The sequence below is a fragment of the Heterodontus francisci genome, chromosome 8 (genome assembly GCF_036365525.1).
Source record: "Heterodontus francisci isolate sHetFra1 chromosome 8, sHetFra1.hap1, whole genome shotgun sequence".
NCBI lineage: Eukaryota > Metazoa > Chordata > Chondrichthyes > Heterodontiformes > Heterodontidae > Heterodontus > Heterodontus francisci.
This window is the reverse complement of record NC_090378.1, coordinates 5,585,247-5,612,780: the sequence shown is the minus strand read 5'-3', so window position 1 is coordinate 5,612,780 and position 27,534 is coordinate 5,585,247. Positions and strand designations below refer to the sequence as shown.

Sequence of the window (27,534 nt, the reverse complement as noted above, 5' to 3'; positions counted from 1 at the left end):
CCTGTCATCTACTTACTCAATAATATGTGCACGCACTCACACGCACCCACAAACGGGTGTGCGCACACGCACACACACAGAGAAAACTTTCAGCTGGCCTCACTGGGTAGTGATCAGAAACAGGAACCTTTCCGCTCCCTAATCAGGTGAACTCAAGTGGCTTTACCACTGCTCTTGGCTGATAGCTGCTAATTGGAAGCTTCCTCCAGATGAGACGTTAAACTAAGGCCCCGATTGTCCACCCAGGTGGATGTAAAAGATCCCATTACACTATTTTGAAGAAGAGCAGGGGAGTTCTTTTTGTTGTTCTGGGGTCAATATTTATCCCTCAACCAACACCACTAAACAAAGCAGATGATCTGGTCATTATTATATTGCTGTTTGTGGGAGCTTGCTGTGCACAAATTGGCTGCCACAGTTCCCACATTACAACAGTGACTAAACTTCAAAATAGTATATCATTGGCTGTAAAGCACTTTGTGACAACCTGAGGTTGTGAAAGGCACTATATAAATTAAGTTATTTCTTGATTAGTTTATTGAAATGATCATCATAAAGAAACCCATTCTAACCAGCAGGTCATCAACAGAAGGTGTAAAGAAAATCGGTCTATTCTAACTGAATTTTCAAGTGGAGCCAGTTTCTAAGGGCCAGTGCTGTATTTTAGTTGAATGTGATGTAATGTAATGTATCTGCTGCAGTCACCTCTAATACTAAGCTTTTAACATGGGGATATTATTAACCTGCTCTCCTCTTGCATCAAGCTGTAATGAACTGCCTCGTTAAATCAGCACATAGTGGATAATTGTGAATGAATGAGTGCAAGACATAATGTGCTTTCAATTTATTGCAGAGGCATAAATCATGTCCTCGAAGCCAGGGAGGTTGGGATGAAGATATTTGAAGACTACACCAACTCCTGGTACTGGATTTTAATGTAAGTACTGATTAAGGAGCCATATTACAGCAGTAACATTACTCGGGATTGTTAGCACTGTCAGTGCTGTCTAGTCTAAATTGATTTACAGTCCCTCAGTTTTCAAGATGATTTCAAACCAACCTTTTACCCTGTCTTAATGTCGCTGTCTGTGAATAACGTACCGCTCACAGGCGACACCAATTTATCTGCCAGTTCTATGTTTACACTTGAATTACCTGACTGGAAAGTGCTGATAATTAAGGACTGGGGAGGTTTACAGCATTGCACTGACGGAATTTACACTCTTTAAAAGCTGTCAGATTATTCAATCCATTTTTGGCTTTGACACTGGAATCTTGGCTTTTCAGTTTCAGGACATGGACAGTTAGATTGATGTCTTGTGCGACATACAAGTGACAACACAAATATTGGGACTATTAAAAATGATAGACTGTGTCATCCAGCTTGCCGCAGACTGCATCTCTGGTGTAATCACAACAGCTTGCATTTATATAGTGCCTTTAATGTCATAAAAGGGACCAAGGTGCTTCACAGGAGCATCAATCAGACAGAATTTGTCACTGAGCCACATTAGGAGATATTAGGACAAGTGGCCAAAAGCTTGGTCAAAGAGGTGGGTTTTAAGGAGCATCTTAAAGGAGGGGAGAGAGCTGAAGAGTTGAAGAGGTTTATGGAGGGAATTCCAGAGCTTAGGGCCCTCGGTAGTTGAATGGTGGAGCAATGGAAATCAGGGATGCACAAAAGACCAGAGCAAGGGCAGAGATCTCGGAGTGTTGTAGGGCCGGAGGCGGATACAGAGATAGTTCATTGGCCGTAAATCACTTTGGGATGCCCATGAAAGGCACTAGATAAATGCAAGTCTTTCTTGAAACCGAAGGGGAGTCTTTTATCTCTCTCAGCGGACAATCACTGCCAGACCTACGCCAGATTCTTCCAAAATTGTGTTTTTCAAGGATTCCTTCTCTTCCCTTATAAAAGCTATGAAAAATTCAGCTTCCATCACCATTCCTGGCAGGACATCGCATGTTCTAACAATCCTCTGTGGAAAAAGAAAATCTCCTCAGCTCTCCTTTTGTTCTTTTGGTGATCATAGAATCTTACAGCACATTAGGAGGCCATTCAGCCTATCGTGTCTGTGCTGGCTCTTTAAAAGAGCTATCCAATTATTTCAACTCCACTGCTCTTTCCCCGTAGCCTTGTAAATATTTCTCCCCTTCAAGTATTTATCCAATTCCCTTTAGAAAGTTATTATTGAATCTGCTTCCACCGCCCTTTCAGGCAGCGCATTCCAGATCACAGCAACTCACTGTGTAAAAGAAATTCCTCATCTCCCCCTCTGGTTCTTCTATCAATTATCTTAAATCTGTGTCCTTTGTTTATTGAGCCCGCTGCCTCTGGAAACAGTTTCTCCTTATTTACTCTATTGAGACCCTTCATGATTTTGAACACCTCGACCAAATCTCCTCTTAACTTTCTCTGCTCTAAAGAGAACAATCCCAGCTTCTCCAGGCTCTCCAAATGACTCAAGTGCATGATCCCTGGTACCATCCATTCCAGTGCAGTACTGAGGGAGTGCTGCACTGTCAGAGGTGCTGTCGTTCAGATGAGACATTAAACTGAGGTCCCCTCTGCCCTCTCAAGTGGACGTAAAAATATCACACAGCCACTAGTTTGAAGACAAACAGGGAGATCACCCCGGGCAATATTTATCCCTCAATCAATATCACTAAAAACGACACATGATCTGGCCATTATCACATCGCTGTTTGTGGGATCTTGCTGTCCACAAATCACTATGTAACTACAGTGACTACATGTCAGAAAAGTACTTCAATGGCTGGAAAGCACTTTAGGATGTCTTGAAGTCATGTAAACCACTACGGAAAGGCAACCTCTTTCTTTCTTTACCAATGACATAAAGGGATATGGGAATAGTATTGGAAAAAGACATTGAAGTGGTTGATCAGCCATGATCGTATTGAATGGTGGAGCAGGCTTGATGGGCTGAATGGCCTACTCCTGCTCCTATGTTCCTATGTTCTCCCCAGTGTCCTGACCAATATTTATCCCTCAATCAACATCACTATAAACAGATTATCAGGTCATTATCACATTGCTGTTCTGGGAGCTTACTGGGTGCAATTGACTCCTGTGTTTTCTATATTCCCTGGCGACCATGTGTGCAGGAAGTGTGTCCAGCTGCAGCTACTGGCTGACCGCATTGTGCAGCTGGAGCTGCGGATGGATTCACTGTGGAGCCTCCGCGATGCTGAGGACATCGTGGATAGCACGTTTAGTGAGGTGGTCACACCACAGGTAATGGCTGCAGAGGCAGAAAAGGGATGGGTGACCATCAGACGGAGTAGTAGGCACAGGCAGGTAGTGCAGGGGTCCCCCGTGGCCAACCCTCTCTCAAACAGATATACCGCTTTGAATGCTGTTGGGGGGGGATGGCCTCCCAGGGGAAAGCAGAACAGCCAAGTTCATGGCACCAAGGATGGCTCTGCTGCACAGGAGGGTATGAAAAAGAGTGTGAGAGCCACAGTGATAAGTGATCCAATTGTAAGGAAAACATACAGGTGTTTCTGTGGCCACAAAAAGACTCCAGGATGGTATGTTGCCTCCTTGGTGCTAGGGTCAAGGATCTCTTAGAGTGGCTTCAGGACATTCTGAAGGGGGAGGGTGAACAGTCAGAGGTCTTGGTACACATTGATACCAACGACATAGGTAGAAAGAGGAATGAGGTCCTGCAACAAGAATTTAGGAAGCTAGGTTGCAGATTAAAAAGCAGGACCTCAAAGGTTGTAATCTTTGGATTACTCCCAGTGCCGCGTGATAGTGAGTATAGGAATAGGAGGATAGAGCAGATGAATGCGTGGCTGAGGAGATGGTGCAGGAGGGAAGGCTTTAGTTTCCTGGATCACTGGAACTGTTTCTGGCAAAGGTGAGACCTGTACAAGTTGGACGGGTTGCACCTGAACCGGAAATGGACCAACATCCTTGCTGGGAGGTTTGCTAGTGCTGTTGGGGGGGCGATTTAAACTAATTTGGCAGGGGGATGGGATACAGAGTGGAGGTACAGTAGGGGGTGAGGCACAGTCAAATATAGAAGATAAACTGAGTCAGTCTGGAAGGCAGAGCAAATATAGACCTGTTAAGGCACAAGTGAAAAATGCAAGGCTGGATTGCATCTATTTTAATGCAAGGAGTCTTACTAGTAAGGCAGATGAATTGAGGGCATTGATTAGCACGTGGGAATATGATAGTATTGCTATCACAGAGACGGTTGAGGGAGGGGCAGGATTGGCAGCTCAATATTCCAAGGTATTGAATCTTCAGGCGAGACAGGGGAGGGAATAAAAGAGGAGGTGGTGTTGCACTGTTGATCACGGAGTCAATTACTGCAGTAAGGAGGGATGATATCTTAGAAGGTTCCTCAAATGAGGCCATATGGGTAGAACTTAAAAACAAAAAAGGGGCTATTACTTGTAGTGTACTACAGACCGCCAAACAGTTAGGGAGAGATAGAGGAGCAGATATGGAGGCAAATCTCAGAGAGGTGTAACAATAATAGGGTAATAATAGTAGGGGATTTCAACTTCCCCAATATCAACTGGGATTGTCTTAAAGGGGGCGGAATTCTTAAAATGCATACAGGAGAGCTTTTTGAGCCAACACGTAGAAAGTCCTACAGGAGAAGGGGCAGTACTGGGGAATGAAGCGGACAAGTGGTAGAAGTGTCAGTGGGGGAGCATTTCGGGGATAGTGGCCATAACTCTGTAAGATTTAAGGTAGTTATGGAAAAGGACAAAGATGAACCAGAAATAAAGGTACTGAATTGGGGGAAGGCCGATTTCAATGTGATGAAACAGGATCTGGCCAAAGTGGACTGGGATCAGCTACTTGTAGGAAAGTCTACATCACATCAGTGGGAGTCATTCAAAGAGGAAATAGTGAGAGTTCAGAGCCAACGTGTACCCGTTTAGGTGAAGGGTAGGACTAACAGGCCCAGGGAACGCTGGACGTCAAGGGATATAGAGGATTGGATCAGGAAAAAAAAGGAGGCTTATGGCAGAATCAGGCTGCTGAAAACAGCAGAAGCCCCAGAGGACTATAGAAAGTGTAGGGGGTACATAAAAAAATAATTAGGAGAGCAAAGAGGGGACATGAAAAATCACTGGTGTGCAAGATAAAGGAAAATCCTAAGGCGTTTTATAAGTATATTAAGGGCAAAAGGATAACCAAGGAAAGAGTAGGGCCCATTAGGGACCAAAGTGGCAATCTGTGTGTAGAGCCAGAGGACATAGATGAGGTTTTAAATGATTACTTTTCATCTGTGTTCACTATGGAGAAGGACGATGTAGGTGTAGAGATCAGGGAGGGGGATTGTGAGATACTTGAACAAATTAGCATTGAAAAGGAGGAAGTATTAGCTGTTTTAGCGGGCTTAAAGGTGGATAAATCCCCAGACCCAGATGAGATGTATCCCAGGCTGTTATGTGAGGCAAGGGAGGAGATTGCAGGGGCTCTGACACAAATCCTCTCTGGCCACAGGAGAGGTGCCAGAGGACTGGAGGACAGCGAATGTGGTGCCATTATTCAAGAAGGGTATCAGGGATAAACCAGGTAATTACAGGCCAGTGAGTCTAACATCAGTGGTTGGGAAACTATTGGAAAAAATTCTGAGGGATAGGATTAATCTCCACTTGGAGAGGCAGGGATAGTCAGCATGGCTTTGTCAGGGGGAGATCGTGTCTAACTAACTTGATTGAATTTTTTGAGGCAGTGGCTAGATGTGTAGATGAGGGTAAAGCAGTTGATGTTGTCTACATGGATTTCAGTAAGGCTTTTGATAAGATCCCGCATGGGAGATTGGTTAAGAAGGTAAGAGCCCATGGGATCCAGGGCAATTTGGCAAATTGGATCCAAAATTGGCTTAGTGGCAGGAGGCAGAGGGTTGTTTTTGCAAGTGGAAGCCTGTGACCAGTGGTTTACCACAGGGATCGGTGCTGGGACCCTTGCTGTCTGTAGTGTACATTAATGATTTAGACATGAATACAGGAGGTATGATCAGTAAGTTCGCAGATGACACGAAAATTGATGGTTTCGTAAATAGTGAAGAGGAAAGCCTTAGATTACAGGACGATATAGATGGGCTGGTAAGATGGGCGGAGCAGTGGCAAATGGAATTTAATCCTGAGAAGTGTGAGGTGATGCATTTTGGGAGGACTAACAAGGCAAGGGAATATACAATGGACGGTAGGACCCTAGGAAGTACAGAGGGTCAGAGGGACCTTGGTGTACTTGTCCATAGATCACTGAAAGCAGCAGCACAGGTAGATAAGATGGCTAGGAAGGCATATGGGATACTTGCCTTTATTAGCTGAGGCATAGAATATAAGAGCAGGGAGGCTATGATGGAGCTGTATAAAACACTAGTTAGGCCACAGCTGAAGTACTGTGTACAGTTCTGGTCACCACACTATAGGAAGGATGTGATTACACTGGAGAGGATGCAGAGGAGATTCACCAGGATGTTGCCTGGGCTGGAGCATTTAAGCTATGAAGAGAAACTGAAAAGGCTAGGGTTGTTTTCCTTGGCGCAGAGAAGGCTGAGCGGAGATATGATTGAGGTATACAAAATTATGAGGGGCATTGATAGGTTAGATAGGAAGAAACTTTTTCCCTTAGCGGAGGGGTCAATAACCAGGGGGCATAGATTTAAGGTAAGGGGCAGGAGGTTTAGAGGGGATTTGAGGAAAGTTTTTTTTACCCAAAGGGTGTTTGGAATCTGGAACGCACTGCCTGAAGGGGCGTTAGAGACAGGAACCCTCACAACATTTATGAAGTATTTGGATGAGCACTTGAAACGCCATAGCATACAAGGCTATGGGCTGCGTGCTGGAAAATGGGATTAGAATAGTTAGGTGCTTGATGGCCAGCACAGACACGATGGGCCGAAGAGCTGTATAACTGTTTCTGTATAACTCTATGACTCTATACTACTATCATACTTCACTGACTATAAAGCGTTTTGGGAAGTCCTGAGGTGTTATAGAAATTCAGATTTACATCTCCACTGTTCAATGACAATAGTTTTGTTTTCACCAATCAGACCCTTTTCCTTATATTTAATGTGTTTTTGTTTCTAGTGGGCTGGTCATTGCCATGGTCGTGAGTTTAGTCTTCATCCTCTTGCTCCGCTTTACAGCTGGGGTCTTGTTCTGGTTTGTCATCTTTGCCGTGATTGCGGTGATTGGTTACGGTAAGTGTCACCTCTCTTTGTGTTTGTGATTTTATTGAGCGCATATCAATATGTGTAATGGACATAGACCAGCCTGATCCTTTTGTATATCTTTGAGAATCATGCATGAGGTGACTACAAGAGCAGGTCAGAAGCTGGGTATTGTGTGGTGAAAGGGATTAAGGGATATGGAGAGAAAGCGGGAACGGGAATTCGACGATCAGCCATGATCTTTTATGAATGGCAGAGCAGGCCCGAAGGGCCAAATGGCCTACTGCTGCTCCTATTTTCTATGTTTCTATGACTCACATCCTGACTCCCCAAAGCCTGTCCATCACCCACAGGTCAGGAGTGTGATGGAATACTCTCCACTTGCCTGGATGGGTGCAGCTCCAACAACACTCAGGAAGCTTGACAGCAGCCAAGACAAAGCAGCCCACTTGATCGGCACCCCCATCCACCACCTTCAACATTCACTCCCTTCACCACCGATGTACAGTGGCAGCAGTGTGTACAAAAAACAAGATGCACTGCAGCAACTCACCAAGCCTCCTTCGACAGCACCTTCCAAACCCATGACCTCTACCAGCTAGAAGGACAAGGGCAGCAGATGCATAGTAACACCATTCTCTGCAAGCTTCCCTCCAAGTCGCTCACCATCCTGACTTGGTACCTACCCCACATGGACTGCAGCGGTTCAAGAAGGCAGCTCACCACCACCTTCTCAAGGAGAGTTAGGGATGGGCAATAAATGCTGGCCTGGCCAGCGATGCCCATATCCCATGAATGAACTTTTTTTAAAAGGGCATAGGAATTGCCAGATTATAAAAGGGTGATTTAGTTCACTTTCAACCATCCCAGCAGTCACATGATATGACAATGGAGTTATTAACTAATCATAGCAATCAATCTCTACAACAGAGCCAGACATGAGGTGGGGAAAACCCCCAGTGGTGGAGAGCTTTAGGAACAATAGGTCCAGAGTCACTTGTTCTTCCTTGTCGTGGTAACTGTGGCTCAATGGGTAGCACTTTTATCTCTGAATCAAGAAGGCTGTGGTTTTAAATCCCCTGCCAGTATCTGACATCCAGGATGACACTCCAGTGCAAGTATGGAGTGAGTGCAGCAGTGAGAGGTGTTGCTTTGCATTTAAGATGTGAATTTGCGGTCATTTCTGCCTTAGGTGGTTAGCACAGTGGTTAGCACTGCACCCTCACAGCTCCAGCGACCCGGGTTCAGTTCTGGGTACTGTCTGTATGGAGTTTGCAAGTTCTCCCTGTGACCGTGTGGGTTTCCGCCGGGTGCTCCGGTTTCCTCCCACAGCCAAAGACTTGCAGGTTGATAGTTAAATTGGCCATTATAAATTGTCCCTAGTATAGGTAGGTGGTAGGAGAATGGTTGGGATGTGGTAGAGAATGTGGGATTAATGTAGGATTAGTATAAATGGGTGGTTGTTGGTCGGCACAGACTCGGTGGGCCGAAGGGCCTGTTTCAGTGCTGTATCAATAAATAAATAAATTAATAAATAAAAAAATTCTCAGAGGAATAGAAATGATCCCATGGTGCTACTTTGAAGATAAGCAGGGGTGGCCAATGTCTATTGTTCAACCAACATCACTAAAACAGATTATCTGGTCATTGTGGCATTGCTGTTTGTGGGATCGTGCTGTGTGCAAATTGGCAACATTAGAATAGTAACTAAACTTCTGAAAGGTATTTCATTGGCTGTAGGACGTGCTGAGATTGTGGAAAGGAGCTACAGAAATTCAAGCTCTTTCTTTTTACACTTACCACGTGACAAGTCCCAAATTACTCATGGAATGGTCATGTGGAGCAGTATGCAATACTGAAAGGTGATGCTTTACCAGCAAATGTTACACAGCTCAGCGGAACCATCAATTTTCCCCACTTACAATCCCGACGGATATTTTGATCGAGTGCCAATTTCTGATACATGCTTCATTTAACAGAAGAGAACTCAAGCACCTCCCGTTGAATAACATGTCTATCTACTTGAAGTGTTTCTAAGATAAAAATGTGTTTTAATATTGACTGGTGTTAGCTGTAGTCTGAAAATAACTTTGTTGTTATTCTGAGGAGCAGAGACAATGCACAGATATTATCTGGGGATAGGGAAAGCAAAAAGAAGGAAGGGTAGCAGTACTGATCAAAGATAGTGTTACAGTATTGGAAATGGAGTGTTAGGACCAGGTGAGAAAGGGGTCTAGGGTTACCTTTCAGCCTTCACCTGGTCTTACCATAACAGTGTTTAATTTTAAACACCGTGTTTTTAACACCCCCTTGGTGAACCCTTGTTCACCGCTTTCCAATTTTAAGGCAAAGAAACCAACACAAACAGGTTTTCTTAGGTTTAAAGAAGAAAAGTTGAAATTTATTAAACTTAAACTCTAATTCGGTTAATACCTAAGGATACACAATGTGCCCACGCTAGCATGCAAACGTGATACACACATGCAAACAGAGACAGAAAAGAGCAAAAGAAAAATAAAGTGGAAAGGTTTGAGGCAATATCTGAAGAGTTTTTGTTACGGTTCTTCGAGCTAACTGTAGAGTCCTTGATTGTAGATAGATCTTGCTTTTTGTTGGGGCCCAGTATTCTTCTTAAACCTTGTTCGCTGTAGGAGACTTTTCTCGCTTGGGGTTCATTTGTCTTCAGTGGATTCAGAGGCTTGTGAGAAAGAGATGGGAGCAGACAGGAGAGATCTTCTCAGTCCAAGAGCAAACAGACGTTCAAACTGTTTGTACAATTCAGAAAACCCCAGGTTGTCAAGCAGGTTAGTCATGTGACTAACCGGTCTGACCACGTCTTGGATTGTATCACCTTAGCAGTCTCTGGAATGCTCCTCTTACAGACAATACCTGGTGATCAAGATCCATTGTGGGTTGAATGTGTCAGGGAATGGTCTTTTGTCCTTCCAATCACCATCTGTTAATGTGAAAATGTCTTTTCCAGGCATGGCTGATCTGTTTAACAAGTCCTTTCTTCACTCCAGTAACAGTTTGAAATCAGTGTGTTCATGACAAAATTAATGTGCCTCATTCTTGGCAGGTGGGGCCTAGCATGACACAGAGGATGTGCTTAAAGAGTCCAAAGACTTAGAATTGAGAAACAACAGAACAGCTGTTATGCCATTGGGTGTATATTATGAGCCACCAAATAGTGGGAAGGAGTTAGAGGAGCACATTTTCAGGAAAATTGCTGAAGGATGCATGAACTACAGAACAGTGATAACGAGAAGCTTCAATTATCGGAATGTAGGCTGGGATAGTAACACTGTAAAGGGCAAGAGAGGCAGAGAAACTCCTGAAATGTGAATAATGGGAGGCCTTCAAAGAGGAAATAGTTTGAGTACAGAGTAGATGCATTCCTGTGAGAGGGAAAGGAGGAGCTTCCGAAAGCTGGAGCTTCCGGTATGAATAAAGATATAGAGATTAAAAAGAAAGGAAAAAGGAGGATTGTGACAAAGGTAAGATTGATAATATTGTAGAGAATCAGAAGCAATACAGGAAGTACAGAGTAGTACTACAGAGCTGTTAGCCTGACATCAATAGAAGGGAAAATACTAGAATCTATTATAAAGGACGTGATAACTGGACACTTAGAAAATAATGGTAGGATTGTGCAGAGTCAACATGAAAGGGAAATCATGTTTGACAAACCTGTTAGAGTTTTTTGAGGATGTAACTAGTAGAATAGATAAGGGGGATCAGTAGTTGTGGTGTATTTGGATTTTCAGAAGGCTTTCAGTAAGATCCCACACAGGAGATTAGTAAGCAAAATGAGAGCATATGGGATTGGGGGTAATATACTGGCATGGATTGAGAATTGGTAAACAGACAGAAAGCAGAGAGTCGGAATAAACGGGTCATTCTCAGGGATGCAGGCTGTAACTAATTGTCTACCACAAGGATCTGTGCTTGGGCCACAGCTGTTCTGCATCAATGATTTGGATGTGGGGACCACATCCCTTCCTGTGTGGGTGTACCGACAGCCCAAAGACTGCAGCGGTTCAAGAAGGCAGCTCACCACCACCTTCTCAAGGTCAATTAAGGATGGGAAATGAATGCTGGCCTAGCCAGCGATGCCCATATCCCCCGAACGAATAAAAGAAATGTAATGTTTCCAGATTTGCTGATGACACAAAACTAGGTGGGAATTTGAGTTGTGAAGAGGATGCAAAGAGGCTTCAAGGGGATTTGTAGACAGGCTTAGTGAGTGGGCAAGAACATGGCAGATGGAATATAATGTGGAAAAATGTGAAGTTATCCAGTTTGACAGCAAAAGCAGAAATGCAGAGTATTTCTCAAATGCTGATAGATTGGGAAGTGTTGATGTTCAAAGGAACCTGGGTGTCCTTGCTCATAGTCACTGAAAGCTAACATGCAGGTGCAGCAAGCAATTAACAGGACTAATGGTATGTTGGCCTTTATCGCAAGAGGATTTGAATACAGGAGTAACAAAGTCTTGCTTCAATTGTATAGAACCTTGGTTAGACTGCACCTGGAGTACTGTGTGCAGTTTTGGTCCCCTTACCTTAGGAAGGATATTATTGCCATAGAGGGAGTGCTGCGAAGACTTGTTCCTGGGATGGCGGGATTGTCCTATGAAGAGAGATTGGGGAAACTGGGCCTGTATTCTCTAGAGTTTCGAAGAATGAGAGGTGATCTCATTGAAACCTACAAAATACTTAAAGGGATAGACAGGATAGATGCAGGTAAGAAGTTTCCCCTGGTTGGGGAGTCTAGAACCAGGGGACACAATTTCAAAATAAGGCGGAAGCCACTTAGGACAGAGATGAGGAGAAATTTCTTTACTCAGAGGGTTGTGAATCTTTGGAATTCTCTACCCCAGAGGGCTGTGGAAGCTCAGTCATTGAGTATGTTTAAAGCAGAGATTGACAGATTTCTAAATACCAACAACACAAAGGAATATGGGGATAGTGTGGGGGAAAAAGGCATTGAAGTGGATGATCAGCCATGATCATATTGAATGGCGGGGAGGGCTCGATGGGCTGAATGGCCTACTCCTGCTCCTATGTTCCTCTGCACCCTCTCCAAGGCCTTGACATCCTTCCCAAAGTGTGGTGACCAGAATTGGACACAATCCTCCAGCTGACGCCTAACAAGTGTTTTATAAAGTTTTAGCGTAACTTCCTTAATTTCGTGCATCTGTGTTAAAGAAAGAAATTAAGGCAAATTCTCTCTTTGATCAGTCACCAAATTCTGCAAAGATCAAAAATATCAACACTTTCTCATCTTTTCCGAACATTCCATGTCAAAAGAGAATTGGATGTACACTCGCATGAAAAAATGTTAGGCTGTGGGGAAAGAGCAGGGGAATGGGAATAATTGGATAGCTCTTTCAAAGAGCTGGCACAGATAGGATGGGCCGAATGACCTGCTTCTGTGCTGTGAGATTCAAAGATTCTAAGAACATCTTGTTCAAATGTTTTGTCAGTTTTGTCACTGGCTTCACAATTTCACAACATCCGTCTACATGAGGTGTCCAACCAAAGGAAAACTCTGCACTTAGTGCAATTAGGACTAAGTGTGAAGGAACATTTGTGCTGTTTCCAAACTTCCTGGTTCCAATTTCCTGTTGTTTAACAGCTGAGTCCTTGTGAAAGTGGAGGCGGCAGATTGTATCTGTGGGCGTGAACAGATGGCAGCGAGTTGATGGCCAAGTGTTGAGTAAATATGAGTTTAGAGAAGAACACAGGTACACCAGACGACCAACATCAGGGAAAGCAATGTTTCAGCTCAGGCAAAGGTGGCAATTTTATGACTTATGGACAATACCCAGCCCGAGCAAACCAGGAAAGAAAGAAAGCAAGAAACTGCATTTATGTAGCTCTTTTCATGATCTCAGGCTGTCCCAAAGTGCTACACAGTCAATGAAGTACATTTTGAAGTGTAGTCATTGTTGTAATGCAGGAAATGCAGCAGCCAATTTGCACACAGCAAGCTCCCACAAACAGCTGTTTGATGTTGGTTGAGGGATAAATGTTGGCTCCATGACACCATGGAGAACTGCCCTGTTCTTGGGATCATTCATGTCCACCTGAGAGGGCAGATAGGGCTTTGGTTTAAAATCTTATCCAAAAGATGGCATATCCGACAATGCAGCGCTTCCTCAGTACTGACGCTCCGACAGTGCAGCACTCCCTCAGTACTGCCCCTTCAATAGTGCAGCACTCCCTCAGTACTGACCCTCCAACAGTGCAGCACTCCCTCAGTACTGACCCTCCAACAGTGCAGCGCTTCCTCAGTACTGACGCTCCGACAGTGCAGCACTCCCTCAGTACTGCCCCTTCAATAGTGCAGCACTCCCTCAGTACTGACCCTCCAACAGTGCAGCACTCCCTCAGTACTGACCCTCCAACAGTGCAATGTTTTCTCAGTACTGCCCCTTCAATAGTGCAGCACTCCCTCAGTACTGACCCTCCAACAGTGCAGCGCTTCCTCAGTACTGACGCTCCGACAGTGCAGCACTCCCTCAGTACTGCCCCTTCAATAGTGCAGCACTCCCTCAGTACTGACCCTCCAACAGTGCAGCACTCCCTCAGTACTGACCCTCCAACAGTGCAATGTTCTCTCAGTACTGACCCTTCAACAGTGCAGCACTCCCTCAGTACTGACGCTCTGACAGTGCAGCACTCCCTCAGTACTGCCCCTTCAATAGTGCAGCACTCCCTCAGTACTGACCCTCCAACAGTGCAGCACTCCCTCAGTACTGACCCTCCAACAGTGCAATGTTTTCTCAGTACTGCCCCTTCAATAGTGCAGCACTCCCTCAGTACTGACCCTCCAACAGTGCAGCACTCCCTCAGTACTGACCCTCCAACAGTGCAATGTTCTCTCAGTACTGACCCTCTGACAGTGCAGCATTCCCTCAGTACTGACCCTCCGACAGTGCAGCATTCCCTCAGTACTGACCCTCTGACAGTGCAGCGTTCCCTCAGTACTGACCCTCTGACAGTGCAGCGTTCCCACAGTACTGACCCTCTGACAGTGCAGCACTCCCTCAGTACTGACCCTCTGACAGTGCAGCACTCCCTCAGTACTGACCCTCTGACAGTGCAGCACTCCCTCAGTACTGACCCTCTGACAATGCAGCACTCCCTCAGTACTGACCCTCTGACAGTGCAGCACTCCCTCAGTACTGACCCTCTGACAGTGCAGCACTCCCTCAGTACTGACCCTCTGATAGTGCGCCGCTCCCTCTGTCGTCGGCTGTCCCTCGATTTGAGAATGAAGTCTACTCAAGGTTGCGAGTTTCTGCCTTGAGTCTTCAAGTGACTGAGCAGCCCAATTCCCGACCTGCAGATCTTTGGGTACATGGGGTAGGATGTCCCAGGAGGTAGTGTGATCCCGAGAGCGGGATTTGCTTCCTTTTCTTTCCTTCTCTGCCTCCGCTCTGCTTCATCATTAAGGTGTTTGAACTCAAACCAGGATGCAGTTTGATGGACAAGTTGTCACCATTTTGAATGATTGGTAGCTAGCTCCTCCCAGTCATCAATATCAATGCTGCCGCGTTTCAACAAGAACTTCAGAGTGTCTTTGAAATGTTTCCTTTGTCCTCCCCGGTTTGCTGAGAATTGAGAAAACAGGCTCTGGCAGGGAAGACAGTTTTCGGCCATCCAGACACAGTGTCCAGTCCATTGAAGTTGGTTTTATTGGATGTTTGCCTGAATGCCTGTGGAGCGGCTTAAGAAGGACACTAGTGTTTGTTCAATGGTCCTCCCATTGAATCCGGAGGATCTGGCAGAGACATTGCTGATGGAATTTCTCTAGTGCTCTTATGTGTCATTGATATACAGTCCAGGTCTCACTGCAGTACAGGAGTGTGGTGATAACAACTGCTCTGTACAATAGGACTTTTATTGACTTGCAGAGGTCTTTGTTGTCAAACACTCGCTGTTGTAGTTTGTAGAAGGCTGAGCTGATGCAGCTGGTCCAGTGTTAGATCTCCTCGACAATGATGGCCTTTTGAGAAAGGTGGCTGCCAAGGTAAAGGAAATGCTCAATATATTCCAGAGTCTCTCCTTCAACATATATAGGAGTGGAATATTTGGCTGACTAGGTGCGGGTTGATATGAGTTTTGTTTTGACAACATTCAAGGACAGGCCGAGTCTCTTGTATGCAGAATTGAAGAGATCGAGAGCAGCTTGCAAATCTGGTGCAGAATGGGCAACAACACTGCAGTCATCCACAAACTGTAGATCATGTTTGTCGATGGTGGTCAGTTTAGTTTTGACAAGGAGGCGACTGAGGCTAAAGGCCAGAATTTTACAGCCCTCCAACGAGCGGGCTGGTGGCGGGGGAGTCAGAAAATTGAGTGGGAGGCGAGAGGCCATTCCCGACTCCGCTGCAAATTTATGTGGGATGGCAGTGGCAAGAAATGGCCCACCTATCCCAGGCTAATCAAAGCCCTTAAGTGGTCAATTAACTGATACTTAAGGGCCTCCTCCCGATGCTGTTGGTATTTTACCTGTGGCAGCCACCAGGTTGCGGGATTTGGGGCAATACACTACCCCCTAATCCCATACGTTTTAATTTTACACGCTAATCTCTTATGTGGGACTTTGTCGAAAGCCTTCTGAAAGTCCAAATAAACCACATCCACTGGCTCCCCTTCATCCACTCTACTAGTTACATCCTCAAAGAATTCTAGTAGATTTGTCAAGCATGATTTCTCTTTCGTAAATCCATGCTGACTCTGCCCGATTCTACCACTGTTCTCCAAGTGCTCTGCTATAAAATCTTTGATAATGGACTCTAGAATTTTCCCCACTACCGACGTCAGGCTGACTGGTCTATAATTCCCTGCTTACTCTCTACCTCCCTTTTTAAATAGTGGGGTTACATTAGCTACCCTCCAATCTGTAGGAACAATTCCGGAGTCTGTAGAATCTTGGAAGATGACCACTAATGCCTCCACTATTTCTAGGGCCACTTCCTTAAGTACTCTGGGATGCAGACCATCAGGCCCTGGGGATTTCTTCTTTGGCCTCCTTGTCTCGAGAGACAATGGGTAAGTGCCTGGAGGTGGACAGTGGTTTGTGCAGCAGCGCCTGGAGTGTCTATAAAGGCCAATTCTAGAGTGACAGACTCTTCCACAGGTGCTGCAGATAAAATTGGTTGTCAGGGCTGTTACACAGTTGGCACTCCCCTTGCGCTTCTGTCTTTTTTCCTGCCAACTGCTAAGTCTCTTTGACTCGCCACGCTTGAGCCCCGCCTTTATGGTTGCCCGCCAGCTCTGGCGATCGCTGGCAACTGACTCCCACGACTTGTGGTCAATGTCACAGGACTTCATGTCGCATTTTCAGACGTCTTTAAAGCGGAGACATGGACGGCCGGTGGGTCTGGTACCAGTGACGAGCTCGCTGTACAATGTGTCCTTGGGGATCCTGCCATCTTCCATGCGGCTTACATGGCAAAACCATCTCAGGCGCCGCTGACTCAGTAGTGTGTATAAGCTGGGGATGTTGGCCACCTCGAGGACTTCTGTGTTGGAGATACGGTTCTGCCACCTGCTGCCAAGGATTTTCCGGAGGCAGCGAAGATGGAATGAATTGAGACGTCGCTCTTGGCTGACATACGTTGTCCAGGCCTCGCTGCTGTAGAGCAAGGTACTGAGGACACAGGCTTGATACACTTGGACTTTTGTGTTCTGTGTCAGTGCGCCATTTTCCTACACTCTCTTGGCCAGTCTGGACATAGCAGTGGAAGCCTTACCCATGCGCTTGTTGATTTCTGCATCGAGAGACAGGTTACTGGTAATAGTTGAGCCTAGGTAGATGAACTCTTGAACCACTTCCAGAGCGTGGTCGCCAATATTGATGGATGGGGCATTTCTGATGTCCTGTCCCATGATGTTCGTTTTCTTAAGGCTGATGGTTAGGCCAAATTCATTGCAGGCAGCCGCAAACCTGTCGATGAGTCTCTGCAGACACTCTTCAGTGTGAGACGTTAAAGCAGCATCGTCAGCAAAGAGGAGTTCCCTGATGAGGACTTTCTGTACTTTGATCTTCGCTTTTAGATGGGCAAGGTTGAACAACCTGCCACTTGATCTTGTGTGGAGGAAAATTCCTTCTTTTGAGAACTTGAATGCATGTGAGAGCAGCAGGGAGAAGAAGATCCCAAACAGTGTAGGTGCGAGAACACAGCCCTGTTTCACGCCACTCAGGATTGGAAAGGGGTCTGATGAGGAGCCACCATGTTGAATTGTGCCTTTCATATTGTCATGGAATGAGGTGATGATACTTATTAACTTTGGTGGGCATCCAGTCTTTTCTAGTGGTCTGAAGAGACCACTTCTGCTGACAAGGTCAAAGGCTTTGGTGAGATCAATGAAAGCAACGTAGAGGGATATCTGTTGTTCACGGCATTTCTCCTGTAGCTGGCGAAGGGAGAACAGCATGTCAATGGTGGATCTCTCTGCTCGAAAGCGACACTGTGCCTCAGGGTAGACACGCTCAGCCAGCTCTATCGGCCTTAAATCCCATCAATTTCCTCAACACCATTTCTCTATTAATACTGATTTCCTTCAGTTCCTCTCTCTCACTAAACCCTGTGTTCCCCAACATTCCTGGTATGATATTTGTGTCCTCCTTTGTGAAGACAGAACCAAAGTATGCATTTAGTTGGTCAGCCATTTCTTTGTTCCCCATAATAAATATTCCTGTCTGACTATAATTTGTCTTCACCAATCTTTTTCTCTTCACATGCCTATAGAAACTTTTACAGTCAGTTTTTATGTTCCCTGCAAGCTTGCTCTCGTGCTCTATTTTCCCCTTCTTAATCAATCCCTTGGTCCTCCTTTGCTGAATTCTAAACTGCTCCCAATCCTCAGGTCTGTTGTTGTTCCTGGCATATTTATATGCCCCTTCCTTGGACCTAATGCTATTTCTAATTTCCCTTGTAAGCCACGGTTTGGCTACCTTCCCCATTTTACTTTTGCGCCAGACAGGAATAAACAATTGTTGCAGTTCATCCATGCGCTCTTTAAATGTTTCCCATTGCCTATCCACCGTCATCCCTTTAAGTAACGTTTCCCAATCCGTCATAGCCAACTCGCGCCTCATACCTTCGTAGTTTCCTTTACTAAGATGCAGAATCCTAGTCTCAGAATCAACTACATCACTCTCCATCTTGATGAAGTATTCTATCATATTATAGTCGCTCGTCTACAAGGGGTCTCGCATGACTAGATTGTCAATTATTCCTCTCTCATTACACAATACCCAGTCTAGGATGGCCTGTTCTCTAGTTGGTTGCTTAACCTATTGGTCCAGAAAACCATCCCGTGTACACTCCAAGAATTTCTCTTCTACTGTATTGTGACTAAATTTGATTTGCCCAATCTATATGCAGATTAAAGTCAACCATAATTACAAATAAAAACAAGAAATGCTGGAACCACTCAGCAGGTCTGGCAGCATTTTATTTTATTTATACAGCACTGAAACAGGCCCTTCGGCCCAATGAGTCTGTGCCAACCATCAACCACCCATTTATACTAATCCTACACTAATTCCATATTCCTACCACATCCCCACCTGTCCGTATATTTCCCTACCACCTACCTATACTAGGGGCAATTTATAATGGCCAATTCACCTATCAGCCTGCAAGTCTTTGGCATGTGGGAGGAAACCGGAGCACCCGGAGGAAACCCACGCAAACACAGGGAGAACTTGCAAACTCCACACAGGCAGTACCCAGAATTGAACCCGGGTCACTGGAGCTGTGAGGCTGCGGTGCTAACCACTGCGCCACTGTGCTGCCCTTGATATCCCCTGATACCCTGCATCTTCTGAAGAAGGGTCACTGACCCAAAACGTTAACTCTGCTTCTCTTTCCACAGATGCTGCCAGACCTGCTGAGTGGTTCCAGCATTTCTTGTTTTTATTTCAGATTTCCAGCATCCACAGTATTTTGCTTTTATACCCATAATTACAGATGTTCCTTTATCACATGCGTCCCTAATATCCTGTTTAATATCATTCCCAACATCACCAGTACAGTTTGGGGGTCTATATACAACCCCCACTAATGTTTCTCAGCTCTACCCATACAGATTCCACATTGTCAGAGCTAATACCTTTCCTCACTATTGTGTTAATTTCCTCTTTAACCAGCAATGCAACTCCACCGCCTTTTGCTTTTTGTCTGTCCTTCCTAAATACTGAATATCCCTGGATGTTCATTTCCCATCCCTGGTCACCTTGCAGCCATATTCTATAATCCCGACTATATCATACCCGTTTACATCTATTTGCGCGATTAATTCATCCACTTTATTGCGAATGCTCTCTGCATTAAGGCACAAAGCCATAAGGCTTGTCTTTTTAACATTACTTGTCCCCTTCCCACTATTTATCACTGTGGTCCTGTTTGATTCTGGCCCTTGATTTCTCTGCCTATCATTTTCCTTATTTCCCTTACTGTCTTTTGTTCTTGTCTTTGATCCCCCCTCCTCTGACTCCTTGCAAAGGTTCCCATCCCCCTGCCATTTTAGTTTAAACCCTCCCCAACCACTCTAGCAAATACTTCCCCTAGGACATCAGTCCTGGTCCTGCCCAGGTGTAACCCGTCCAGTTTGTACTGGTCCCACCTCCCCCAGAACCGGTCCCAATGCCCCAGGAATCTAAAACCCTCCCCCTCACACCATCTCTTCAGTCACGTATTTATCCAATATATCCTGCTATTTCTACTCTCACTAGCACGTGGCACTGGTAGTAATCCTGAGATCACTACCTTTGAGGTCCTACTTTTCAACTTACTTCCTAGCTCCCTATATTCTGCTTTTAGGACCTCATCCTTTTTTTTACCTATGTCATTTGTACCAATGTGTACCACGACCACTGGCTGTTCACCCTCCCCCTTCAGAATGTCTTGTAACCGCTCTGAGACATCCTTGACCCTAGCACCAGGGAGGCAACATACCATCCTGGAGTCTCTTTTGCGGCCACAGAAACGCCCATCTATTCCCCTTACAATTGAATCCCCTATAACTATTGCATTCCCACACTTTTTACTCCTCCCCTGTGCAGCAGAGCCAACCGTGGTGCAGCGAATTGGGACTTTGCTGCTTTCCCCTGAGAAGCCATTCCCCCCAACAGTATCCAAAGCAGTATATCTGTTTTGCAGGGGAATAGCCACAGGAGATTCCTGAACTGCCTGCCTAGTCCTCTTGCTCTGCCTGGTGGTCACCCATTCCCCTCCTGCCTGTGGAGTCTGAGCCTGCGGTGTGACCACCCCTCTATACGTGCTATCCACGATACTCTCCGCTAGGGAGAAACTATTCACTCTGACAAGTGGGTCAGTAACCAGAGGTCACTGATTTAAACAACTGAGGAGAGGAGACATTTCTCCATAGAGAGGGTGTTTAAGATCTGGAACATACACGTGCAGAGGAGATTTACCAGAATGGTTTCGGGGATGGGGGATTTTAGTTGCAAGGTTAGGTTGGAGAAGCTGGGGTTGTTTTCCCTGGGGCAAAGGAGATTGAGGGGAGATTTAATAGAGGTGTACAAGATTATGACAGGGTTAGATAAGTTAGACAAAGAAAAGCTGTTCCCATTAATTGCTGGTACAAGGGGACATCGATTGAAGGTTTTGGGCAAGAGATACAGGGGGAATATGAGGAAGATCTTTTTTTCACAGCAAGTGGTAATGACCTGGAACTCGCTGCCCATGAGGATGGTAGAAGTGGAGACGATCGATAACTTCAAAAGAAAATGGATGGGGCACTTGAAGGAAATAAACTTGCAGGGCTACGGAGATCAAGGTGGGGAGTGGGACTGACTGGATAGTTCCATGGAGAGCTGGCATGGACTCGATGGGCTGAATATCCTCCTTCTGTATATTACCTGAAAGGGTGGTAAATTCAGATTCCACAGGAATTTTCATGTACTTGAAGAGGACTAATTTGTCGGGTTATGGGGAAAAGGCTGAGGTGTTGGACTTTATTGGATAGCTGTTGCAAAGCGTCTACACAGGTTCCGAATGCCCTCCTCCTGTGATGTAGGATTCGATGAAAAGGGAAAATTCATTTTGGTATCTTGCACTCCCTGGTGCTCAGCTGGTAAGCAGCAGCTTCAGTCACTGCAAAAGTCACTTTGAGAACAGCTTTGAAGTTAGCACGAGTGCTATGAGTCAAGTAACGTGCTGATTTTTGCATTTTCACACTGACTCAGAAAAGGTTTTCACTGTTCACAAGCATTTCCTGCTGCCTGAATCCAAACTCGCACCGAGTCCTCTTCACCCATCACTCCCTGTGCTCACTGAACTACATTGGCTCCCAGTTCACCAACACCTTGATTTTAAAATTCTCATCCTTGTTTTCAAACCCCTCCATGGCCTCGACCCTCCCTATCTCTATAACCTCCTCCACAACCCTCCGAGATCTCTGCACACCTCCAATCTTGGCCTCTTGCACGTCCTTGATTTTAATCGCTCCACCATTGGCGGCCATGCCTTCAGCTGCCTGGGCCTTAAGCTCTGGAATTCCCTCCCAAAACCTCTCCACCCCTCCCTCCTCCTTTAAGATGGTCCTTAAAACCTACCTCTTCGACCACACTTTTGCTCAACCGCCGTAATATCTCCTTATGTTGCTCGGTGTCAAATGTTGTCTGATTTACACTTCCATGAAGCGCCTTGGGATGTGTTTTACGACATTAAAGGTGCTATATAAATGCAAGTTGCATAGAAATTCAACATAGGAACATAGGACGTAGGAGCAGGAGTAGGCCATTTGGCCCTTCAAGCCTGCTACGCCAGTCGATAAGATCATAGCTGATCTGATTGTAATCTCAAACCACTTTCCTGTCTGCGCCCCCATAACCCAAGACTCCCTTGTCTATCAAAAATCTTTCTAACTCAGCCTTAAATAAATTCAGTGAGCCAGCTTCCACAGCTTTCTGTGAAAGAAAATATTTCTCCTCATCTCTGTCTTAATCTGTGTCCCTCGATCTAGTCTCCCCAACAAGAGGAAACATCCTCCCGGTATCCACTCGATCAAATCCCCTCAGGATCTTTTGTTTTAATAAGATCACCTCTCATTTTTCTAAACCCCAATAGGTATAAACCCAACCTGTTCAATCTTTCTTCAGAAGATAATCCCTTCATCTGCAGAATTTCCACTTGATTTAAATAGTTAACATCCTCAATAACTTTTTCAAACTTAAATACTGAATTTCATTGGAGTCTGGGAGATTAACATAGTAATTGTTCCATCATTGGAAACTTGCCATTTAGCCCCAATCTTTCTGCAGACTTAATTCTGATAGTTCAATTTTTTCAGTGCCATCTACTGAATCAGGTTTGATGCAGTCAGTATTTGTGTAAGATGCCAGCGCTGTTTAGGCGAACATCAATCGATTACAATTGGCTTTATCGAGCATGAAGATTAATGAAACATCTTAAGGTGAATATAACCAGGCACCAGACTGACATCTGATCAAGACCCTTGTGAAAATCGTCATCTTCACTCCTTTCTACAATGTTTTAGGTACTGAGTAGTTACACTGCAAGACAGGCTCTTTCAGGGCTGATGTCAGAAAGCATTTCTTCACACAAAGGGAAGTGGAAATCTGCAACTCTCTCTCCCAAAAAGCTGTCGAGCATGGAGGTCTATAAAAATTTCAAAACTGTGATTGATAGATTGTTTTTAGACAAGGTTATTAAAGGATACAGAGCCGGTGTGGGTAGATCGAGTTAAGATATAGAGCAGCTATGATCTATTTGAATGTGTAGAAGAGGGGTGAGGAGCTGAATAGCTTCCTCCTGTTCCAATCAGTTTTTACACAGTGAGTTGTTGTGATCTGGAATGCACTGCCTGAAAGGGCGGTGGAAGCAGATTCAATAGTAACTTTCAAAGGGAATTGGATAAATACTTGGAAAGAGAAAGTTGCAGGGCTACTGGAAATAGTGGAGGAGTTGGGGGTGAGTGCTGTGCCACTGGGAGGGGCAGTACTGAGGGAGTGCTGCACTGTCGGAGGGTCAGTACTGAGGGAGTGCTGCACTGTCAGAGGGTCAGTACTGAGGAAGTGCTGCACTGTCGGAGGGTCAGTACTGAGGGAGTGCTGCACTGTCGGAGGGTCAGTACTGAGGGAGTGCTGCACTGTCAGAGGGTCAGTACTGAGGGAGTGCTGCACTATCAGAGGGTTAGTATTGTGGGAGTGCTGCACTGTCGGAGGGTCAGTACTGAGGGAATGCTGCAGTGTCAGAAGGGCAGTACTGAGGGAGTGCTGCACTGTTGGAGGGTCAGTACTGAGGGAGTGCTGCACTGTTGGAGGGTCAGTACTGAGGGAGTGCTGCACTGTCGGAGGGTCGGTACCGAGGGAGTGCTGCACTATCAAAGAACAAAGAACAAAGAAAATTACAGCACAGGAACAGGCCCTTCGGCCCTCCAAGCCTGCGCCGATCCAGATCCTCTATCTAAACATGTCGCCTATTTTCTAAGGGTCTGTATCTCTTTCCTTCCTGCCCATTCATGTATCTGTCTAGATACATCTTAAAAGACGCCATCGTGCCCGCATCTACCACCTCCGCTGGCAACGCGTTCCAGGCACCCACCACCCTCTGCGTAAAGAACTTTCCACGCATATCCCCCCTAAACCTTTCCCCTTTGACTTTGAACTCGTGTCCTCTAGTAATTGAATCCCCCACTCTGGGAAAAAGCCTCTTGCTATCCACCCTGTCTATACCTCTCATGATTTTGTACACCTCAATCAGGTCCCCCCTCAACCTCCGTCTTTCTAATGAAAATAATCCTAATCTACTCAACCTCTCTTCATAGCTAGCGCCCTCCATACCAGGCAACATCCTGGTGAACCTCCTCTGCACCCTCTCCAAAGCATCCACATCCTTTTGGTAATGTGGCGACCAGAACTGTACGCAGTATTCCAAATGTGGCCGAACCAAAGTCCTATACAACTGTAACATGACCTGCCAACTCTTGTACTCAATACCCCGTCCGATGAAGGAAAGCATGCCGTATGCCTTCTTGACCACTCTATTTACCTGCATTGCCACCTTCAGGGAACAGTGGACCTGAACACCCAAATCTCTCTGTACATCAATTTTCCCCAGGACTTTTCCATTTACTGTATAGTTCACTCTTGAATTGGATCTTCCAAAATGCATCACCTCGCATTTGCCCTGATTGAACTCCATCTGCCATTTCTCTGCCCAACTCTCCAATCTATCTATATTCTGCTGTATTCTCTGACAGTCCCCTTCACTATCTGCTACTCCACCAATCTTAGTGTCGTCTGCAAACTTGCTAATCAGTCCACCTATACTTTCCTCCAAATCATTAATGTATATCACAAACAACAGTGGTCCCAGCACGGATCCCTGTGGAACACCACTGGTCACACGTCTCCATTTTGAGAAACTCCCTTCTACTGCTACTCTCTGTCTCCTGTTGCCCAGCCAGTTATTTATCCATCTAGCTAGTACACCTTGGACCCCATGCGCCTTCACTTTCTCCATCAGCCTGCCATGGGAAACCTTATCAAACGCCTTACTGAAGTCCATGTATATGACATCGACAGCCCTTCCCTCATCAATCAACTTTGTCACTTCCTCAAAGAATTCTATTAAGTTGGTAAGACATGACCTTCCCTGCATAAAACCATGTTGCCTATCACTGATAAGCCCATTTTCTTCCAAATGGGAATAGATCCTATCCCTCAGTATCTTCTCCAGCAGCTTCCCTACCACTGACGTCAGGCTCATCGGTCTATAATTACCTGGATTATCCCTGCTACCCTTCTTAAACAAGGGGACAACATTAGCAATTCTCCAGTCCTCCGGGACCTCACCCGTGTTTAAGGATGCTGCAAAGATATCTGTTAAGGCCCCAGCTATTTCCTCTCTCGCTTCCCTCAGGAACCTGGGATAGATCCCATCCGGACCTGGGGACTTGTCCACCTTAATGCCCTTTAGAATACCCAACACTTCCTCCCTCCTTATGCCGACTTGACCTAGAGTAATCAAACATCTGTTCCTAACCTCAACATCCGTCATGTCCCTCTCCTCGGTGAATACCGATGCAAAGTACTCGTTTAGAATCTCACCCATTTTCTCTGACTCCAAGCATAACATTCCTCCTTTGTCCTTTAGTGGGCCAATCCTTTCTCTAGTTACCCTCTTTCTCCTTATGTATGAATAAAAGGCTTTGGGATTTTCTTTAACCCTGTTTGCTAAAGATATTTCATGACCCCTTTTAGCCCTCTTAATTCCTCGTTTCAGATTGGTCCTACATTCCCGATATTCTTTCAAAGCTTCGTCTTTCATCAGCCGCCTAGACCTTATGTATGCTTCCCTTTTCCTCTTAGCTCGTCTTACAATTTCACCTGTCATCCATGGTTCCCTAATCTTGCCATTTCTATCCCTCATTTTCCCAGGAACATGTCTCTCCTGCACGCTAATCAACCTCTCTTTAAAAGCCTCCCACATATCACATGTGGATTTACCTTCAAACAGCTGCTCCCAATCTACATTCCCCAGCTCCTGCCGAATTTTGGTATAGTTGGCCTTCCCCCAATTTAGCACTCTTCCTTTAGGACCACTCTCGGCTTTGTCCATGAATATTTTAAAGCTTACGGAATTATGATCACTATTCCCAAAGTAGTCCCCTACTGAAACTTCAAACACCTGGCCGGGCTCATTCCCCAACACCAGGTCCAGTATGGCCCCTTCCCGAGTTGGACTATTTACATACTGCTCTAGAAAACCCTCCTGGATGCTCCTTACAAATTCTGCTCCATCTAGACCTCTAACACTAAGTGAATCCCAGTCAATGTTGGGAAAATTAAAATCTCCTATCACCACCACCCTGTTGCTCCTACATCTTTCCATAATCTGTTTACATATTTGTACCTCTATCTCACGCTCGCTGTTGGGAGGCCTGTAGTACAGCCCCAACATTGTTACCGCACCCTTCCTATTTCTGAGTTCTGTCCATATTGCCTCACTGCTCGAGTCCTCCATAGTGCCCTCCTTCAGCACAGCTGTGATATCCTCTTTGACCAGTAATGCAACTCCTCCACCCCTTTTACCTCCCTCTCTATCCCGCCTGAAGCATCGATATCCTGGGATATTTAGTTGCCAATCATGCCCTTCCCTCAACCAAGTCTCAGTAATAGCAATAACATCATACTCCCAGGTACTAATCCAAGCCCTAAGTTCATCTGCCTTACCTACTACACTTCTTGCATTAAAACAAATGCACCTCAGACCACCTTTACATTCATCATCTGCTCCCTGCCTGCTCTTCCCCTTAGTCACACTGACTTCATTATCTAGTTCCTTACAGGCTTTTGTTACTACCTCCTTACTGTCAACTGACCTCCTCAATTGGTTCCCATCCCCCTGCCACATTAGTTTAAACCCAGAGGGTTAGTACTGTGGGAGTGCTGCACTGAAGGAGGGTCAGTACTGAGGGTGTGCTGCACTGTTGGAGGGTCAGTACTGAGGGAGTGTTGCACTGTCAGAAGGGCAGTACTGAGGGAGTGCTGCACTGTTGGAGGTGCCATCTTTCGGATGAGACATAAACCCGATGCCTCATCTGCCTCTCAGGTGACTATAAAAGATCTCATGGCCACTATTTTGAAGAAGAGCAGGGAGTTCACCTGGTGTCCAGGCCAATATTAATCCCTTAACCAACATCACTAATAAAAAATGACCAGGTCATTATCTCACTGCAGCTTGTCACAGCTTGCTGTATGCAAACTAGCTGCCATTTTTCCCTGCATCCCTCCAGAGACTAAGCTGCAAACAAGTATTTGATTGGTTGTAAAACCTTTAGGGATGTTCTGAGGTTGCAAGAATTTTCTTTTCTTAATCCTTCCCGATTCAGTCAGTCATTCGGAGAAGTCGGGCTTTGTTCCACTGAAATCTTTATTGAAGAATGTCTGCTGGCTCAGTCTCTGCTCCCGAACACTCCCATTCTCAAGCACTACCTCCACCTTGATAGAGGTACAGGGAATTTCCCAGCCTGTGCACTCGATGAGCCTGTTCTGTGGCTCAGTATGGTAATATACAGTGCAGCAATGTGCATTTGCTCTACTGGCCTGACTTATCCTTGAAGTATTATTTTGGATTCATTCCACCTTATTCAACAGTCGAGAATACAACCCTCATGCATTACAACAACTTGCATCTATATAGTGCCTTTACATAGTAAAACATCCCAAGGTACCTCAAAGGAGCGATTAGCAAAGAAAGTTTTACACTGATCCACATGAGGAGATATTAGGACAGGTGACCAAAAGCTTTGTCAAAGATTTTCGGGGACATCTTAAAGGAGGA

At 45.5% G+C, this 27,534-nt stretch overlaps 1 protein-coding gene across 6 annotated transcripts in view; it reads left to right on the top strand.

Moving 5' to 3' along the window:
* slc44a5b (solute carrier family 44 member 5b) overlaps positions 1–27,534 on the top strand; it is a 371,713-nt gene that overhangs the window by 287,193 nt on the left and 56,986 nt on the right. For all 6 annotated transcript variants that reach the window (XM_068036576.1, XM_068036579.1, XM_068036575.1 and 3 more), the window contains 2 exons: positions 854–937; positions 7,093–7,205. In XM_068036576.1, coding sequence (XP_067892677.1) covers positions 854–937; positions 7,093–7,205 — 197 coding nt within the window. The remainder of the gene's footprint in view (positions 1–853; positions 938–7,092; positions 7,206–27,534) is intronic.